At 36.1% G+C, this 22,097-nt stretch overlaps 1 protein-coding gene across 2 annotated transcripts in view; it reads left to right on the top strand.

Moving 5' to 3' along the window:
• Positions 1-22,097, top strand: part of INPP4B (inositol polyphosphate-4-phosphatase type II B) — a 411,625-nt gene that overhangs the window by 332,090 nt on the left and 57,438 nt on the right. For both annotated transcript variants that reach the window (XM_029940652.1, XM_029940655.1), the window contains 2 exons: positions 708-848; positions 5,029-5,126. In XM_029940652.1, coding sequence (XP_029796512.1) covers positions 708-848; positions 5,029-5,126 — 239 coding nt within the window. The remainder of the gene's footprint in view (positions 1-707; positions 849-5,028; positions 5,127-22,097) is intronic.

Genomic DNA, 22,097 nt, shown 5'->3' on the forward strand with positions numbered 1-22,097 from the left:
CAAAACTCTCTATATTTTAATACTCAATTCACACTGCATCAGAAGATGTCAAGTTTAAAAATGTACAGGCATTTTTCTTGTTGACCATATTCTGTGTATCCTCATTTAAATTTTCAACACCAAACAGTAGGGGTAATTTTTAATGGAGATACCCAAGGAAAACCACTCCTGTGATATGCTAATGTTGCAAAAATGATCAGGAACCCTCAAAGGTTATATCTTAAATAATGAAACTATTACATTTCCATCAAGCCATCACAAAGAGAGAGGTTCATCAATAATAATAATAATCAAACCATGCTAAGAAGCGCCTTAAATGATTGGGCTTATTAGTTTCACTCTATTGAAAAATCCATCATTAAATTACTTTCCCTATTCTTGAAACTGACTGGGTTTTAAAATAATTAAATCAAGAAATCAAGTCTTTTATGCCCTTGGCCCTGTAGTACAATAAGCTAAACATTCTTCCTTTCCTAAAGAATCTCAAAATAATGGAGAAAAAATTTTTAATGTAAGTAATTATTTATACCAAGTAATTTAATAGTAAAGTGAATAAAATGATTATCGAATGAGTTAATAACAGAAAATAAGCAGATAGCAGCCAAAAACCTAAGTCAACTCTATGTTCCAAGTGTTTTATTGTTTCTTTCCAACAAAACTGAATGAAATAGACAATGCTCCTTTTCTTTGTCCTCTGCTTTCTTCAGTGAGCATTACGTGGTGGAGGTGAAGCTTCCAGCAAGAATGTTTCAGGCACTGCCCCTGCAGATAAAAGAAGGGCAGTTGCTTCGTGTGTGTCCAGTACTTTTTAATGTCGGAATCAATGAACAACAAACTTTTGCTGAGAGGTAAGCTTCAGATGTAAGATCGGTCCTTCACATGTTTTTTTTCATTGTTATGGGTACGCTGAGCAGTTCCATATGCTCCTGTCCACGAAACACAAAACTGAGACGGAGTCATGGGATACATTCTCCTTTTCTGTCACTATCAAGTCACCTGAGACAGCAAGGAGCAATATTCATATTTAAGGATCCCTGGCCTACAGCAAATTTAAGTGTGGCAAATTAATGAGGAAAATACTGATGCCAACACCAAATTATTTACAGGGATTAACTTTCTTCATGTTTCCAAGTTCAGTGTGTGTATCCAATTGTAGAAATGTTTATGTTTGGAGGGTTGGGGAGCCTGGGTGGCTCAGTCAATTGAGCATCTGACTTCAGCCCAGGTCATGATCTCGCGGCTTGTGAGTTCAATTCCTCTGTTGGGCTCTGTGCTGACAGCTCAGAGCCTAAAGCCTGCTTTGGATTCTGTGTCTCCTTTTCTCTCTGCCCCTGCTCCACTCACACTCTGTATCTCCCTTCTTCAAAAATAAATAAACACTTAAAAAGAAGTTTTTACGTTTGGGGCACCTGAGTGGCTCAGTTGATTAGATGACTGACTCTTGATTTCTGATCAGGTCATGAGCTTGTGGTTTGTGTGACTGAGCCCTGCATCGGGCTCCAGCACTGACAACACAGAGTCTGCTTGGGATTCTCTCTCTCTCTCTCTCTCTCTCTCTCTCTCTCTCTCTCTCTCTGCCCCCATCCTCCTTGCACTCTCTGTCTCCAAATAAATAAATAAATAAATGTTTTTTATAAAGTTTTTATATTCGTATGTTTTCAACAATGTAAACTCAGCTAATTTTGTCTAACTTTTCTGGACCTACCTAGAACTCAAACTTTTCTGGACCTAAAACACAATATATTATTCTCTTTTGTTTTTGTTTACTGAAGTAACCGTTATTGGGCAAGGTTAGCACATCTTTTCACATAATAACTTGCTTAGTCAAACAACAGATGCTTTTACACAGTGCCATGAGTTAGTGTCAAAAACACTTTTGTGAGAAAACAGAGGAATTACTTTTGCGTCTTACATAGTTCACCTGCAGAGATTACTGAAAGTGTGTATAAGGGTTAAAGTTCATAGAACACATTTTTAAAATATTTTAGAGAAAGAAGTCACCATCTTGGCTATAAGGCCTGGCTGGAGAAGTTCCCTTACAGGCAGAACTTTTGGAGAATTTGATAGTCTTCCATATTTAAAATGCATTCTTGTGCATAATTCACTCTCCAAATGGCTCCTTCCCCCATAGATATCAGTTTAAAAGTGCTTAGCATATTCTTGGCCATGACCTGGTAAGTATGTGTTAAACCTTTACCAATGTCTTTTACTAAATTAAAAATGCCACTGCATTTATAGTCCTCCTGAATTTCAATGATACTCAAGGTGCCAGTTTTTATCTATTATTTTCCAGTGATTTTTCCTTCTCCCTCTGATCCAAAAGAGATTTCCTGAACAGCATAGGTTTTCATAATTCTCACTTGTCAGTAACAAAATTAGTTGGCAGCTTTGTATTTCATGTTTAATTTCAAACTGTGCAGAAGCCATTAATCTCTTTTCTTATAGTATGCAAAAATCAGAATATAATTGTGTTCACTGTGTTGTACAAGTTTTCTTTGACAATTGAGCACTTTTGCAAATCAGTACCTGAAGTCAGATTATATTCCAGTCATTGGTATATATGTGCTTCACAGCAAGTTCAATGGTTGAGGTGAATATTTATGAGCATAAATTACACAGTTTGGGGGACAGGGAACAAAACAGCCTCTAAATTAATTGTCTCTTCTTTGGTACACTATACTACAGAGTGTTTGGGGTTTGAATTAATAAGTTACGAACTGGGAGCATTATCTAGAGAGATGTGTGAGTCCCCATGTACAGACTTTCAAGGAATAGTTAGCATTGTATTTTCAAGCCCTCTGCATTAGGTTAATTTGCATAATTTATGTCACTGTGACCATTTTAGTTGTTAGTCACTTTATTATAAAAAGTCTTCTAGGGGTGCCTGAGTGGCTCAGTTGGTTAAGCCTCCAACTTTGGGTCAGGTCGTGATCTCATGGTTCTTGAGTTTAACCTCCACAAAGGGCTCTGTGCTGACAGCTCAGAGCCTAGACCCTGCTTCAGATTCTTTATCTCCCTGTCTCTCTGCCCCTCCCCCACTTGTGCTCTGTCTCTTTCTGTTTCTCAAAAATTAATAAACATCAAAAAATAAAAAGTCACTTTCCTTTCTTCTCTCTTATAGATCTTGCATATTGTATGTGTGTGGTGTGTGTGTTGCACATATGCTTTTTTTTTTTCATATCTGGAGGCTGTAAAGACACATAAGACTTGAAAAGGAGACAAATGGCAAAGTATAGAACACTTGAAGAGAAGCAGGAAGGCTGACACTTAGACATCACCCAGTTATTGATTTCAGTAAATTACCCCCTCTCTGTTCTCTGAGGATTATTTCTCTGAATATGAATTTTGAGCTTTACCAGGCAACATCTACAAGTTAGGTATGCTATGTAATCCAGATGCAATATTTTATTAAATATTTATTGATTGCCAACATGTATGTTATGTGTATCCATTCTTCATTACATAAGTACTAATTACTCTGGGCTACCACAACAAAATCCTTCAGACTGGGCAGCTTACACATTACATTACATTACATTACATTACATTACATTACATTACACAAGAAATGTATATCTCTTCATTCCAGTGGCTGAGAATTCCAAGGTCAAGGTTGTACCCAACTTGGTTTCCAGTAATAGCTCTCTCTGACTTTCTCTCTGTGTGCTCACTTGAGCTCTTTTCTGTGCACCTAGAGCAAGAGCGTGAGCTCTCAGGTGTCTCTTTTTACAAGGACACACTAATCCTATTAGATTAGGGCCCTGACCTCATTTAACTTTAATTACTTCCTTAGAATCTCCAAAGACAGCTACTGGGGCTTGGGGGCTTCAAAATATGATTTTGGGGGAGGACACAAACATTTAGTCCATAACAATAGCATTACTCCAGCAAGGATATATATTTTTTTAAATATCAGTTGACTATAATGTATGAAAAAGTTAAAGAGTGTATTTCAGAGTTTAAGAGAAACCCTTCTGTAGATTTTCCTTTGTCTACGCTCTTATTCTCCAAGTTTAACTTAGCATAGATAGTGAACATTGACCTTGTACTAGGCACTACTCTGCCAAGCTAAGGGACCCAGGGGCATGCAGTATGACAAGAAAAATGGATATGATCCCTGTGCTAAAAGAACTTACCATCCAGTAAGGAAGCTAGGTCAATAAATAATATGTTAAAGTTTGGTTCATGTAATAAGCAAAGAGATGTGGAAGGGGCAAAAATAGTGGAGAAAAGAAAGTGATTCACAGATGGGAGGGTAATGAATCAGGAAGGTTTCATGGAATACATGAGCCTAAAGCCTGAAGGATGATGAATTAATCGAGCAGACAAGGAAGATAAAAAATTCTAGTTAGAGGGAGAATAATATGTGCAAATTTCCAAAGGTATCAGAATACTGCTAATGAGGGAGAAGAGTATAGCTACATTCCTACAAAGGTTTTTGGAAGACTTTGCGGAGAAGTTAGATGCTAAACTAAGGGGGTTGGACTTTGTCCTTAGAAGTAGAGAAGAGGCCGTGACATTTAGTGAGTTGATATGAAGAACAGGTATTAGATTCACTTCTGTAACATTTTGTTTATTACATGTGCAGCTCCTGGCATATAGTCAAAGTTAAAGAAATATCTGTTGAATGAACGAATGATCTGACCATGGTGTAAAGGAAAGACTGGAAGGGAAGGAGATTGAAGGCATAGCACTGGGGAATTTGGGAAGCTGTATACCCAGTCTGGAGTGGATGTAATTAAATACCTAATATATAATTACAATGTTAAGGAAAAAGAAGGAAAGACTGACAGAAATGTGAAAAGATCAATGAATACTGGATGGGGTGGAGGATAGAGAAGAAATCCAGAAGAGTGCCTAGATTTTAACATGACTTAATGGCAAAATATTGGGGACATGTTTAGTTCTAAACAAAAGGAGGAAGGGGTGGTTTCAGTCTGGCATCTATTTAAAAGTACAAAATAAACAAAGTGTTACCTTCAGGAGCTTCTTTATAACCCATAACTGTTTTATTTGTTCTATTTTTAGGTTTGGAGATGTCTCTTTGCAGGAAAGTATTAATCAGGAAAATTTTGAACTTCTAAAAGAATATTACACAATATTTATGGAAAAGATGCCTCCTGATTGTAAGTATGCCAGCTTTAGGAAACAACGATAATAATTTCTTGATTATAAATTTTCAGGACAGGTCAAACATAGAGGTCAAACATAGAGGGAGAAAGATACATGGGGTAAGGATGGGAGAGCAACTTGGAGTCAAAAGGTCTGATTGCCACAGTGGCATGGCTGTCACCAGCCTCTCTGCCTTGATTGCACTCTTGATGTCCTGCTGCTCATGCTGGGTCATTAATTTTAGTGCCACTAGAAAATACCAAAAATCTAAAATAAGGAACTTATAATTAGAAATCTCAAGTGAATCCACTAAAATGTTTATAGAATTCTTAACTATGTAAAAGGGATTCACAAATATTTAACTTTCTGATGTATAATCTATAGCAGATATATCACATATATACAAGGAAATATCAGCTAGAATACAAGTTATACAGGTAATGAAAAGTGATATGAACTAAAGAATTAACTTATTGAATAGAGTTATTGCAACTTTCATGTGAAACTGTTAAGGCATCCAAGCCTATAGAAATATATCTTCCAGTTTAGGATGCTTTTTATTGTTCAGTTCTGCAGTTCTTTTCCCCACAAAGTAAGCATACAACATTTGAGCAGTTCAAAACCAGAGAATCAAAAATGTAGTTGGAGTTCATCATAAGTGGCATAAATGTGTTATATTATTGAGATATTTACAGTGATAAGAAACTAGGTTTTAATAAAGTGGGATATATTCTAATATTTTTAATCAAAAGTTATGATGAAAGTCTACATGTCATTGAATCACGGGCAATTTGTTCACTGCTCTGTATTCTGATATTTTATCTGAAATACCTTCGGTAGCAGAGTGTTCAGGAGTTTTCATAACCCAGTGAATTTTGCATAGTTCAAGTGTGGATAGTTAGAAAATTTCACCTGCAGTTTTTATATTATTTTATTTCACATAAAATAACTATTTTTATGCCAAAATGAAGTTAAATGCAGAAACACTTTTTGGCAGCCAGCATACTTGTGAATTCTAAATTTAATTACTTGAAAAGTTAATAATATAAACAATATCATTAGTAACTAATGAAAAATGGTTCATTTTAACTTGGATGTGGGTAGACAATTTTTTTTACAAGTTATCTAAAATTTGGAATTTTCAGAATTCTTTTTTAAAATGTTTATTTCTTTATTTTGAGAGAGCACAAGAGAACACAAGTGGGTGAGGGGCAGAGAGAAAGAAAGAGAGAGAATCCCAAGCAGGCTTCACATTGTCAGCATACAGCCTGACATGGGATTTGATCCCAGAACCGTAAGATCATGACCTGAGCTGAAATCAAAAGTTAGAAAGTTAACCTACTGAACCACCCAAGTCCCTTGGAATTCTCAGAATTCTTATAACTTGTTTTCTATTTCTGTCAGTTCTTTCAAAGTATGGTCACAGGACCAGCAGAATCAACATCATTTAGGAACTTGTTGGCAATGCAAATTCTCAAGTCTCTCTATAGATCTATGGTGTTTTCCCTATAATCCCCTATAGTCTTTTTCTTAAATAAATCTTTCAGGTGATTTCTAATCAATACTAATGTTTGTGAACAAATGATATGTCCTCATTACTCAACATATGTTTAAAAATAAGTTGTTGGAAAGTCTGTAAAGGGCTTCAATGCTATATATAAAACAATTATGTCTCCTTAAAAATATGTATAGGTCATTGTTGAGATATGTATAAGTCATGAGTAAATTATTGTCTGAGATATGAAATTCAAAAAAATCTCTACATTCAAGTCGTTTAAATTCTTCATAAGAGTAGAAGTTGAAAAAATTTGGAAACATAATACCTCATATAGTATACTGCTAATTAAATATAAATAAGTGTGTTTAAAACTTGTAAATATATTTCATCCTTGAAAACAAGGTAGACCTTTGCATCAAACCAATTGTATTTCATTAGCTAGACAGTTGTCTTAACATACTGAATGCTTCCTGATATTTTGTTTCCTATCATGTCAACATATTTTTGAGACAACCCTGTCACAGATTTGGCACAGAATTTTGTGAAATGACTTTGGTTATTTTCCATAACAGAAGTCCAAATCTGATCTGTGCACTTATATTGACATATGTAGGGTTTTTCCTTATGCAGAAAAGTTGTAACTCAAAGCACCATTTGAGTTATACTCCATTAGGAAAGAAATTATAAGCTTTATTAACAATGTGAATATAAGTTAGACTATTTGTAAAGGAGGAAAATAATTACCATGCTGGATCATACCCATAATCCATATAATCTATTATTTTTTCTTTCATAGCAAAATTAAGAGATAATTTGTGTCAAAGTTAAAAGGATAAGTTAATCCACTAAACCATTACTTTCACTTATTCCATTTTGAATGTGCTGTCTATTAATTAACCCTGTTTTTATGATTTATGAATTAAGTAGTTGAATTGTACATGGTTCTCTGTGTTTTCAAAAAAAAATTCCCTTTCTTCCCAAAAGAATTTTTTTTAGCCATAAGGGATATCTCCTACTTTTGTGATATTGCGATTGGATGAATAAATCCATTTGAACTGATATGAGAAATACACATATATGATAGGAGGCTCTCCATTAAATACAAGGGAAGAAGGATTAAAGAACCCACAAAAAATGGAGAAATTGCTCAAGACTGAGGGCCATCAAACATCACTGTAGTTCAATGAGAAGAGTTCAGGCAGGAGAAGGAAAACAAATATGTTGCTGAGGAAGAAAGATTAAAGAGAAGCTGTTGGGTTTGGTGGTTATTAGTATTGATGACATTCAATGGAGTCATTTACATAAAATCATGGAATGGAACCACATCAAAGGCATTTAACAAGAGAATTCGTGTTGTACAAGCAGACAGCTAGACTGAAAGCTACCCTCCTAGGAAGGTCTATAGTGACTACAAAGAATAGACTGAAAGCCATAGAATCAAGGAAAAGGGGTTTTCTTTATTTCTCTTTAGTTTCATTTTCCAAGAGAGATGAAAACTGTAAAGACATGTAGAAATTATAATACAGTAGCAAGGGGCTAAGGATCCGCTCTGGACCCTGCATAGGGACTCTATAATGATAAGACCCCTGGAACTAGCCAGAAAGTCTTTGAGGGACTTGAAAAGAGCTGAAGATTATGCCTTCCATACAATACAGAGACAAAATATTACTCAGAAGGAAAACAAATATATAGTATTCTGGCTTTTAGAAAAAGAAATCTGACATGCCTTGCTGAAGCCCCTATAACACCTGAAGAAGTTCAAGGTCACAGATGATTCTTTAAGATTGGTGTTCTGAGTATATAAGGTTTGGAAAGAGGCCAAAGTGTGGGTTAGGTCTGCTGGTCCACCACTGTCTGTCAGGTCTCCAGGCTCCTTTCGTAGTTTCAGAGGGAAAAGCCTTGAAAAGAGATTTTGTTCACAAGCACTTTACTAACTGTAAAAATAAGATCAATCATGGTTTTCCCTGATATTCTGTCAAATTCTTTTAACATAATTATGAAAACATAATTCTTTAACTATAATATTTAAAATCTGTGCATAAGTGTCAAGCACTCTGATATTTACTTTTGCTGAACTAAGATTTAGTTAACAGGCTGCAATTTATTTAGACCAAAATATTTTTGTGTCCTTTGAACTTATATTTTTAGTTAACATTTTACATTTTTTAGTATTTTGATTTATCTTATCTCTCACTTAAAAAATAAATCAGTGGGGTGCCTGGGTGGCTCAGTCAGTTAGTTAAGCATCCAACTCTTGACTTCAGCTCAGGTCATGACCTCATGGTTCATGAGTTTGAGACTTGCATCGGGCTCTGTGCACAAAGCCTGTTTGGGATTCTCTCTCCCTCTGCTCCTCCCCCACTTTCTCCCTCTCCCTCACTCTCTCAAAAATAAACAAATCAACTTAAAAAAGTGGGGAACACTTGGGTGTCTCAGCCAGTTAAGCATCCAGTTTCTGCTCAGATCATGATCTCACGGTTCATGTGTTCAAGCCCCACATCAGGCTAGCTGCTGTCAGAACAGAGGCTGCTTCAGATCCTCTGTCCCCGTGTCTCTCTACTCCTCCCCCATTCTCTCTCTATCAAGAATAAATAAACATTAAATATTAAATTAACTTAAAAATAAGTCAATGGAACAAAACTGGTTCAGTTAAGAATGAAATTAGAAAGAAAATTATAATATTAAAACTCAAAATAATGTGAAAGTAACAGGATTCAATTATGACAAGAAAACCTACACATGAGAGGATTTCCCAAAAGCAGATGAAAAAGAAAGATTAACTGTGAATGAAATGTTGGATATCTAAAATCTAATTTTGTTAGGTAAAAAAATGGATCAACTGACTCTTCATATCTAATAATTTGTCTTTAAAAAATATTGCCATACAGCCATTGAAAGTTCAGCAGATTTTTTCAAACACAAGATAGAACTTTTTAGTAAATCAAGATAATTTTTCTAGAACAAAATATAGTAATAGTTCCCTGAGTGAAATTAGTGGATTTTGTTATTACATAAAGTGCAATTCATTCATAATTGCACTTTACATAATATATATTTACAAATGGATATATCAGACTATTGCTAAGAAGCAGACAGCTAGTTACAACATTTATAACACATACTGTCCTCTGGAAGAAATCAGCCCTAGGTCTTGCCAAACTTCCGTAGCTGATCACATGGCTGGACTTTCCATATGGTTCAGTGCCATGGAGTGTGGAAGACCTGTGGCTGGCACACTTTCTCACAGATATCTTGTGTTACAAATAGATAAAATCACTGAGGAGCCACAAATACATCAGTTCTTGGAATATCATGCAAAAATCAGAGAGAAGAATTGCATCACATTTGCTCTGTTTATTAATGAAAATTAAGGCAGGTTAAATGGCTATTTCCTCCAGTTAGTAATTCTATTATGAGCTCTGGTCACAGTCCAGAAAATATGTGATAGAATCAATAGTGACAGCATCAACGATGTGTGCCTCAAAGATGGGCAATGCTTCATAAACAAAATAAGGTGCATTTGAATATCAATCTACTTACTGCTTATATACTTAAAACTGGAGCCCACATGTGTTGACACTTGCAACATGGCTCACCGCTTCCACAAGTCTCAGTGTGCTGCCTCTACTCTCTCAAAACAAGCTGTGGTGGGTGTTTCTGGCCTCTGCTTTCCGGAGTCCTCTCTCCTTGGACTACCACCCATCCTGATCCTGGCTAACCAGACCTCAGCAGCTTCTGGAAATAACCTGAGCTTATAAAATAAGAAATGAAATAAGGCAGATATCTTAAATGACATTAACAAACACATGCACAGACATGCACACACACGCACACACACTCACACTCACATACACACACCACTAAATGCCTTTCAACCATCTGAGTTTTTCCTTTTAGCAAAGAGACTTTCTGATACAGGTTAAATATTCCTAGGTTTTAAAGTCAATTTCTAAATTATTAACTTTTTCTCCACATATAATTATACTAGATCAACTCTGAATGATTTACATTAATATATGTATATGATATTTACATAGATGATTATATATATTGTATATGTGTGATATATATACTCATTCTGAAAATTAGGACAGCCTTTCAACATTACAGAACAGTGACACCAAAGGCTAATGTTTTATTCTGTCAACTCAGGTTCATCTATGGGTGACAAAAAATACTGTAAGACCCTTCCCCCATCACTTTTCTCCTTCCTCCCAGTATATCTTTTATCTTTTTACTGTCTATAAAACTTAAGTGTGATGTCAGGAAATGCAAGAAGGGATTAGTCTGCACACAGGGTCAGGTAGACAGAGGGTCATGTCTTAATTAGACATGTTACACTAGCCGAGACTGTACTTCAGTAAAACAAAAAAAATACTAAATCCTTAGTAGCCACATGAGTCGAAGCCCAGTCAGGAAAACACATTTGAGGAATTTGCTGTGGAGCATTGGTGACAGACATGAAAAAAAAATGGGAGAAATGAACCAGGGATCGACCTCCCACCCTGAGTCTCGCAGTAGCAGGTGCACAAGGGACCTAGGTCAGTTGTAGTGTCACCAGAGCACAAAATCTAGGGCCACCCTGCTGAGTCTTGGTTCTTGACAGGGACTGTCCAGTAGAAGCTGGAACCATAGACAGAAGAGTTGCCCATTGGAACTGGAGCCATGCAGAACCCATGGTCATATCCAGGAGCAGAGAGATCAGGGGAGAAATATACAGGTTTCTTTCTCCCTGCTTCCTTTAATCTCACTCTTAATCCTCATTATCCAAATTTAACTGTAAGTCAGTGGGCAGCAAGCAGCCTGGGGTACAAGGGTTCCTGTGATAAAGAGCAGAAGAGAAAAAGGTAGATAGATATTAGAGCAAATCAGCCGTTGACCAGCCCAGCCTATCCCTCAGTCATTCAGCACCTCTTCTTACCTTTCACCCATGCAAGAATAATTTCAAATGATCCATATCTGGATATGGGGTCAGCAGTTTGTGTTTTACCAAGCTCTCCAGGTGACTCTGCTGGACAGTATGATTTGAGAACTACTCAGTTAAGTCTTATAAAATATTATAGATTAGTTATCAAATTATAAATTTATGTTTGTGTTTCCTTTATACTCTAGACCTGAGTATAAAAGAACGTTAAATTCCCAGAATATTAAAATGTTGTATCTTTTATTTGCTTGTTGTTTAACCAACATTTATTGACCTAAGTGAAATGTGTATAATGTGTATAACTCAGCTGTAATCATGATTCTGGTCAATGTGAGGTTACCTTGATTGATTATGTCAAGCTAAATTAATGTGTCTAAGTTTCCCAAGCACAAAGAATGATCTGAGTAGTATAGATTTTTGGCATTTTTAACAAACATGAAGACAGAAGATATAAGGTTCTTGAATTTACACATGAGTATACTTCCAACAGGAACTACAAATTACTTCTGTAATTAATTTATGACTAATAATTTCTGTCTTGCAGACATCCAACTTTGATAACATGTTCACATAGAGATATACACATGAAAAATCCAGTTGCTTATTCAGATACTTTACTTATTTATTTCAAACATATGTGTTTGGAAACATTCAGCTAGCTGAGGAATTTTTCACTTACCACCCATATGTTTTAATTACATAGACATTAAGGATGAGTACAAGGTGTTGGCAGTACAGGAGAAATTATTTTATTATTCAAGATGACCTTAAAGTTGGAAATGTTTCAGAATGAAAAGATAAAAGGGAACTTTAAAGATTACCAGCTGTCTCCAATTTTTCTCTACCCATTTTTTTTGTTTTTGTTTTTGTTTCTACTGAATCCACTCCAGTCAGCCTTTGTTCTATATAACTTGACTGAAACTGTTTTTTCAGTGTTTAGAGCCAGTGCTCAGTTCTCTGTTCTCATCCTACTTGATCTAGAAATAGATTTGACATGGTTATTTTTTCCATCTTTCATGTCTTGCTTCCAGGCCACTACACTTTTCTGTGAGTGCTTCTACTGCCTGGCTACTTTTCAACTGCCATTACTTATTCCTCATTATCTTTCTGACCTCCAAATGTCGGAGGGCTCCAGGATTCAGGCTATGGATATCTTTGCTCTTGGTGAACAGAGTTTCATTGCTTTAAATATCATCTATTAATTATCGACTTCTGTTCCTACATAACCACCCCCTCTCTCTTTCCAGAACTCATATACCCTGCTCATCACCTCAGACTTGGTTCGTGATATGCCCTAAAAAACTAACTTCTCAGGGCACCTGAGTGGCTCAATTGGTTAAGTGTCCGACTTCAGCTCAGTTCATGATCTCGTGATTCACGAGTTCAAGCCCCATGTCGGGCTCTGTGCTGACAGCGAGCTCAGAGCCTGGAGCCTGCTTCCGGTTCTGTGTCTCCTTCTCTCTCTGCCCCTCCCCCTCTATGCTCTGTCTCTCTCTGTATCAAAAATAAATAAAACATTTAAAAATTTTTTTTTAAATTTTAAAAATGTTTAAATCTCCCATGCCCCAGTCCCCTTCCCCACATCTGCCATCATCTAGTGTCTAGTACATCGTTTGCTTTGTTTGGCTGCATCTCCTCAGAACGTAAGCTCCACGGGGACAAGATTCCTCGTCTGTAGTTTGCCTTTATATCCTAACCACCACCTGCAGCTTGTACTCCATAACTATTTGTTGAACTAATGAATTAATGAGATAGATGAGGTCATTTAGTTGAACGTTTTAAAGAATCTGACATATAGTAATAAATATATAAATTATATATATAAAATATATACATAAATACATATATGTGTATATATATTACTCATGAGCATCTTGCCAAATGAGTGTCCCTCAGGGCATATTAAGAAATGCTGGTCTAGTCCAATCTTATTTGCTATAAGGATCTTGGGATCCAAGATAGATTGTGTTAAGTTCACACACCTAGCTAGCAAGAGAACAGGAACTAAGTTCCATATTTCTTGACTCCCAGTTAAGTGTTACTTTCATTTTTATACTGCTGCTCTCCCATTGCTGTAGTTCTTCTGATAATTTCAATTTAAAACTGCAGATTTAAAAAACATTTGCATATTTCCAGCAGCACCTTTATTTTCTGTGTATATTTTCTACATGCTTATAATTATAAATGTATTTTCAACTCATTGAGGAAGAAATTCTCATGTACTTACCTCTTCAAGCTTTTAATGTTCTCTGATGTTAATAAAGATTATATGGGTTTTTTTTTTTACCTGATATGTCTCTAGAAGCACTTCTGTGGCATTTTGAAAGGAAAAGCGATACAAAAAGTATTCAGTTTTAATTTTCTACATGCAGGTAAAACCACAGACTTAGACCTCTGATGTCCAATAACTTATGCACTAGACTGAAGCAACAAATATAAACAATACTGCAAATAACAGAGATAGACATACATAGTCATATACACCCATACAGATGGCCACCTCCCTGTTTATCTCAGCATTGATCTCTACATCTTCTATGTTACTTCAGGGTCCTCACAAATTAGATGCATCAATTTTTTTATTAGCCCTATTCTGCTCTAATTTGTATAGGAAAAGTCTAAGATTAGTCTTTCAGTCATCCGTACATTTTTCTACATTCTTTCCTCCTCATGGGGGCTTTCTTATCTGTAGACAAAGTAGACTAAGTCTTGCATTCCAAATTTTACCATTCATCAAAGATTGGCTAAACTCCCAGTAAACCAGCCTAGTAAGTCTGCATAAAATGGCATGAAGTCAAAAGATATGAATTCAATTGAAATCTCACTTAGGTGAATCACTTGAAGTTTTGAATGCCTCCATTTCATTATCGACTAAATGAGAATAATTAATATGTATATGCCAATACTTCAAAGTACATTCTACCATTATCTCACCAGAGAAAGGAAGTTAATATTTCCAGTGTCAGTTTCTGTGCTGAGAAAATGTCACACTGCACTTATGAATGTTACCATAAGGGACAAGATCATGACTATATGCACTTTGAGTTTCTCGTGAGAGTTATATTTCTCCTTTATACTAACAAGCCAACTTATTGATCCAATGAGAATTGATTATAAAGCTCTTCCTATAGTTTGAACCAACCAGCCTCTTTTCTCCATTCAGTAGCCTCTTTTCCTCTGTCTTGTGTGTATTTCTTCAAATAGCTATGTATGGGGTGCCTAGGTGGCTCAGTTGGTTAAGTGTCCGACTTTAGCTAATGATCTCACAGTTCATGGGTTCAAGCCCCACAACAAGCTCTGTACTATTAGCTCAGAGCTTGGAGCCTGTTTCAGATTCTGTTTCTCCCTCTCTCTCTGCCCCTCCCCCACTCATGCTCTGTCTCTCTCTGTCTCAAAAATAAACTATAAAAAAACATAAAAAAAAAACAAATGGCTATCTATATTAACCTTAATGAATTGTTTTCTTATAATTACTGTCTGATAATCTTTTTATTTATTTTTTAAAAACATGTTGGTGTTTATTTTATTTTTAATGTTTTATTTATTTTTGAGAGAGAGAGAAACAGTGTGAGCAGAGGAGGGTCAGAGCAAGAGGAAGACACAGAATCCCAAGACAGGTTCCAGGCTTTGAGCTAGCTGTCAGCACAGAGCCTAATGCAGGGCTTGAACCCACGAACTGTGAGATCATGACCTGAGCCGAAGTCAGATGCTCCACTGACTGAGGCACCCAGGTGCCCCCTGATAATCTTTTTAAAAAGCATGTATCTCTTTGTGAAATGCTGTGATAGGGATGAGATCCTGAAATCATTAGGATAAGTTCTTTGGCTCCACAGTGAGGAATAAGATGGATACTAAAAATCTTAGGACTCACTTTCCCTTTTGGAAATGAATACTACCTAAATTAACACAAATCTCCTTAGGACTCCAGTTTCAGGTCTAATAAAGAGCCCAATAATTAAAAGTAAATAAAATTTAGTTCCAATTTTTAATTAAATATCAAAGAGCAGATAACTAGCAACTTCATGATTATTCTTTTTAAATCCTTTTTCCAACTCTGTAATTCACTCTGTTGAGCATGTCACTCTTTCAAATATTCACTAATTCCTGTGTTGTTTTTCTCAGCCACAAGTGCAAGGTCTTTTGTTTTATTCTGGTCTACCTTTTCTTGCACCCTAATTTTCTCATGCTTACAATTCTGCAAAACAAAATTCAGAACTCACCTTTGAAGTCAGAAAAGGAGCAACTCAAGACTCAAATTCAAATTATCTTCATCGGGGGATCAGATAAGATAAGTCTGACGACATGGATAGTTTGATGTATTTTGTTGCTATCAATAAACTATAAACATATGAGAATCCTAGGTTATTAAACTATAGCTCACTTGCAGTGGAAAAATGAGCTATATGAATGGAATGAAATGTATACCTTGTGTTTTTATTACCTCTTTCCTTTTCATGTTGGAGCCTCCCAAAGAAGCTTTATTTCCATAATCTTCTTCCTCTATTATACTTCTCTTATACTGTCTTAATAACTCAGGACCCCTTTATTTTATTCCATATAATATGAAATATTCAAGATTTCATTCTTACTTGTCTCCAGGAGCCTAAAGAAGTAATGCAGAGACCTTGGCTATTGGGAAAAAGCCCTGTCTTCTCAACTGTCTTCCCCTGCTTTGTTTTGGCTATCATTCTAGCAATTTGGGAGTCTGTTCCTCCCATATTATCAGCAAGTGGAGCATGGCAGTGCTGAACTGTTCTTTTTGGGAGATGGCCTCATTACGCATCTGCTTCTCTGTGCTGCCATTTGGCCTTGGCGTTTTTCACTGGCAGCCTGGCTTTAACATGGGTGGGGAGGTGGGGTACTGGAATTATCTCAAAAGCTGCTTCCCTTTCTGTCCTAAGCTTTGAGAAGTCTATACTTTCTTTGGTTTGCAGACATTTTGTTCATAATGCATGGCCTCAAGAGGATTTTTCTTGTGGTTGTTCTTGTCAAAGTAAAATGCAGGGACTTGGGAGTTGCATTGGGAAAAAGGAAAGACAGCTATTCAACTGTCTTTAGCGCTCAGGACCTAGGACACTTACTGGAATGCAGGCACAAGTATTCCATGCAGGGCAGCTGGGCTCACAAGAAGACTGAGCTGGGGAATCTGTGTCAACCTCCTTTCCATACTCAAATTTCCCTCTGTCTGTACATAAAGGTATCTCAGGTATCTGAGGAATTTAGGTTTTTGAGAGTCATCTACCTGCAAACCATCTCCCAAGCCTTTGAAATGATGTGAATTTATTTGGAGATTCAGAAATCACATCCTGAGTGTTTTGTCAAGAAAAATGAAAATACAAAAAAGAATTAATATGTTATAATTCTGCTCTTCTCCCTGCACAGCAAGTCCCCTGGCCTTCAATGTATGACAGTGAGCAAGGATTTTCCTAAAGAATTTTCAACATAATTACTTTTAAAATTTGTTTTTTCATTTGCTATGGGTGATGCAGCCTTGAAATTCACTTAAAAGGAAACAAAGTATGTAGGTCAAAAATATTATTCAGCTCTGTTCAGATGGGGAGTTTGATATTTGATTTCTTATATTGCCTTTTTCATAAATTGTTAACTTGGAAATACAGTTTAAATAAAGCCAGTTTCACAGGGGCTTTTTTTAAAAAAATTTCAAGATTTTACAGCATCTGAAAGAACATAATTTGCAATTTTAAAACCTCTCAATGGCTTTCACCTAACTGCATTTGTTTGCTTGCTAGTGCATTTGACTATAATTATTTCAGAATTAATTATAGAGAAGACTTGATATCACAGGATATAATACTAACTAGGGTGGACTGTGACAGTATTGTATTGTTCTTTATATGTTCATTTTTTTCAGTTTATTCATTTATTTTTGAGAGGGAGAAAGAGTGAGAGAGAGAGCAAGAAAGAGTACAGATGAGGGGTAAAGAGAAAAGGGGAGAGAGAGAATCCCAAGGAGACTACATGCTGTCAGTGCAGAGCCCAACATGGGGCTCAGTCTCACAAACCATGAAATCAGGACCTGAGCAGAAATCAAGAGTCAGAAGCCTAACTGACTGAGCCACCCAGGCACCCCTATATGTTTATTTTCAGTACTTAAAGATTCAGGCCTTTATAAGTTTTTTTTCTTTTTCATTGTTCTGGTTATTTATTACTAGGTCACAATTTATCCCAAGTTTACTCATATAAAATCAGAATCATTTTATTTACGCTCACAGATTCTGTGGGTTAGGTGCTGAGACAGAGGAAGTAAAGATGGCTTATCTCCACTCCATGATATCTGGGTCCTCAGCTGGAAAGAAGAGTGGCGGGGGGGGGAGGGGGGTCCCTTAACTGACTGGGAACTGGAGTCCTCTGCAGGCTTCTATACTTGCATTCTGGCACCTGGGCCACTGTGCCTGAAGGGCTGGATTTGGGTAAAACTGTTGACGGGAGAACCTAAGTCGGAGCCGCCATGTGGTTGGGCTTCTCCCAGCATAGTGCCTGCATTCTTAGACGGAGCATCTCCAAAGAGGGAATACAGGCAGCAGAGTTCCAAGAGAATCAGACAAGAGCTGTTGGCATTTAGGACCTGACCTCCAATGTGACATAGCATCACTTCCGCCATACTCTGTTAGTGAAGACAGTGACAAGCCCACGAGTATTACAAGGGAAAACACATAGACTCCATCTCTCAATAGAAAAAGTGTCAAAGAATGTGGAGCCCTGTCTTAAAACCATCACTGTACACGTTATTGATGTCTTGCTTTCGAGAGACATTCTAATTTATTTGTAATTTTCTCATCTCTAAGGCAACAATACACATTTGCAATATGGCTGCTCAATGTTAAAAATACCTATATAACCATGTAGTTTACCTTAGAATGTTTTTTTTTTATGTGCTGTTTGGTTTTATTTCTGTGAAATTCTGGGACAAGCAAATAATCTTTTTTTTATTAATTTTTATTTTTTTACTTTATAAAGTTTCATATTTTTTTAACATATGCAATTATTTTCCATCATTTACAATACAGTAATTACAATGACACTCCAAACAGAAAAGCAAAGTAAAAAATCAAAACACCAACTTCTATTTCATGTAATTAGACTTATACAGAAATTAGAAGGTGAAGTAACAACTAGTTAATCACCTAATTTCACAGCTATCTGAAGTGGCGATCATTATATAGCAGCTTATCTATGATACATTCAAGATACATGAGATGGGTGGAATAGGTGCTGGGAATTCAACTTTAATTTCCACTTCATCTTGGATCACACCCTGGTATCATACAGTCATCTGATTGTGAGGTGATGAAGCTGTTGCCTTGGTCTCATTAACATCATCAATCAGGTCAGGTTACAGTCCCATTCCTGTTCACCTGTCAGCACCCCGTCTTTGATTCAGGTCAATGTCATATTCAGAACTCTTGTTGAAGAAACCCCATTTGACAGAATAAGGAGGATATTGGTATAAAAAGTGACTATTTTTGGCTCTTAGGTTCCATGGGGGAGAGGTAAGAAAACAGTCACAGGGACTGTGAAGGTTTCTGATTCCAATCTTTGTGTCCACCTCGATGTATTAAAAGAATATTTCCTACTTTGGATAAATTCTGACTTTTGCCTGAGAAAGTAGACTTCCTATCTGAGACTGAATGCTTTCCTAAGAGCTACTAATGCCTTCCTCTGTTTTTCAGGGTTGACACAGAATCTAACAATGTAGCTGCTTCTGCCAAGACTTTTATTAATTGTTTCCCACTTCAAGTTGATGAAGCATGACAGGGTTATTGTCCTCATTCTGCAGTAGAGAAAATAAGGACAGAGGGTGAAGCAACTCACCTAAGACCACATGTCAAAGCAAGGATGGAATTGGCATTAGAAATCACTTTCCAAGAAGCTTGGCTCCATGCTTTCCTTTAAAAAAATTATGAAAGTTTCAACCAACCAAACAAAAAAGAATAGATCATAAAATGACAAACACTAAGGAACCCATTTCTCAGCCTCACAATTTTTTTTTAAGAAACAAACACAGATAGAATGAAAGCCCCCTTTGCAAACCTTCCAGCTCTAATCTCTCACGTCTCTTTCTCTGAGAAAAGTAATACCCTGAATTTGGTGTTGTACATTCACATCCACACTTTTACTGTATATGTATTACCCATTAAAAATATGGTAGTTTTGCATTTTCAACTTCATATTATTGCTGTTATTTTGGATGAGTCCTATAATATTTATTGTTTTGCTTAACATAGTTTTTACTCTATATTCATGCTGATATATACATATATAATATAGCATTTTTATTGATTTTACCCATTATATAATATTACATTTCATGAATATGTAACTATATATTCTCTTTATAAATACTTAAGTATTTTTTCACTATTGTTGAATATTATAAACAATAGTGCAATGAACATTCTTGTACTTTTCACCTGATTTCTTTCTTGAATCCTGCTTGAAAAGAGGATACTCTTATTGAGATAAGTATGGAGATTCAATTACCCTATTTAAATTATGTACTAGAGTAATGCAGGAATGGGTAGCAAATAGCAAGACTTACTGGCCATATTTACAGTTGAAGAGATTTATTCTACATTTAAAAACCAATCCACATTCCATGTATACCAGGATTTTCAGTTGATTTATCAGAATCTGTCATTTTATCTTGAAATCTCACTTATTAATCCACAATCTAGTCATTACTCATGATACTTCTTTCCAGAACCAGACCTGAATTTCTGTTTCCTGTAGGATTTTTGTCAGGTAGAGAGAAAACTGGCAGCAAACAAAGTGTTGAATTGGTCGAGATGTGCTCTGAATAAAGCCAGCTTTATCATTACAGAAATAGAAAGAGTGCCCTGAAAATTTTAAGAACATCAAAAAGATTTCCTTCTGAAAAAGATGCCCTGGAGAGAGGGGTGAAATTTCTATTTCTATGTCTATTTTATATTTTTTTTTCATCATGTCTATTTTAAAGCATTATCTTTATGGCATAGAAATAGGCAAAGGATAGCCATTTATTTGACTTATGTTTAGGATGCTTATTGTCTGTTTTACATGACTGACTAAAAAACCTTCATGTCAACAGTGAAACAATTATTTTGAAAAATCACTATATTTACCCTGGATTCTTAGAATTCGAAGGAAGCTGGCTCATTGTGTTGGTACTATAACTGCCTTTTAGAACCATTAGCTAATTGTGAAGACATGAGCACAGATTTGGGGGAAGTTGCCAGCACAGAAATTTGGAGACTAGGATTTTTTGACTTCCTCTGACTAGGAATCTTATGAACATCACCTTAGCCTCTTGGACATAGGGTTGCCCTAAGTCAGTAATTTGCATTTTTTTAATGTTGATTCCAGGCTGTTATATCAATTTCAAGGGTTGGGACAATAAGAGTAATAATTGTAATCACATGGAACAGAGGAGAATATATGCAGGGAACAGTGTACGCACTAAGGGTAAATATTATGTCATAAAATGTTTGTTACAGAAGGGTGTGTGTTTGTGTGGGTGATCATCATGTCGTGGGGGCATTATGTAAGGTAAAATTCTTATTCTGTATTCCTTTCAAAAATGTTGGAAAGCCATTTATATCAGGTGACTTCAGAAGATATTTCAGGGACCTGTCCAATATGGTTATGTCCCTTTTTAAAACTCCCTCGTTGTTCCTGTTTTTTAGAATGAAGCCCAAATTTCCCAGCATAACAGAAAAGACCCTTCATAAATTCTGCCCCTGGGACCATGCCTTGCAGGGGCTTGGTGAACTAGAAGTTCCCTGCTTTGACGGTACTGCATCATGTCTCCACACTTCTGCTGACATTTTTCCCTGGGCCTCACACGCTTTCTGTAACCCCAAGGCATTACATTTGCTAGAAACCCTTCCATACCCAAGTATTCTTATGGAACTAGGTATTCCTTCCCTTGGGTTTCTTTTTTTTTTTTTCTATTATTTTTATTGACTAATGCTGTAGCTCACAGTACATTTCACTACAGTTAGTAATGGTTTAAAATCTATCTTGTCCTACTCAATTGTGAAGACTTTGAGGTCAACTCTTTGTATCTTAAGAAATTGGGTTCTTTCCTTTTCTTATGCATATATTGTGTTCTCCCTTTCTTTTAAAATAACTTTATTCTTTAGAAACAGTACATGTTGGTTTTAAATGCCTCATATGAAGTGGAAAGGCAGTTGAAAAATCACCTAATTCCTACAACCTAACAAAGACATCAAAACCGATGTCTCGCTCTGCCTTCATGTATGTATAGAGAGACATAAGCGCACGCACACACACACACATACACATGCATACACATACAGTATTATATGAATAAATTCATGCATTGATCTGACCAATTTTTCCTTCCAACAGTATCAAGGACACTTTCTCTATTAATGATATACCAGTCCATAATTTTAAATGGCTACTTATAATTTTAATTCATTAAGAACAGCAATGGTAGACCTGACTTTTTATTCCTTGTATGCTTTAAGTATCAACTAAAAAGTGACATTATTGTCCTTATATTCTTTGGTCGGCTGCAGTCTTGAGCTGGTTGTGTAA

The sequence above is a fragment of the Suricata suricatta genome, chromosome 1 (genome assembly GCF_006229205.1).
Source record: "Suricata suricatta isolate VVHF042 chromosome 1, meerkat_22Aug2017_6uvM2_HiC, whole genome shotgun sequence".
In the NCBI taxonomy this organism is placed as follows: domain Eukaryota; kingdom Metazoa; phylum Chordata; class Mammalia; order Carnivora; family Herpestidae; genus Suricata; species Suricata suricatta.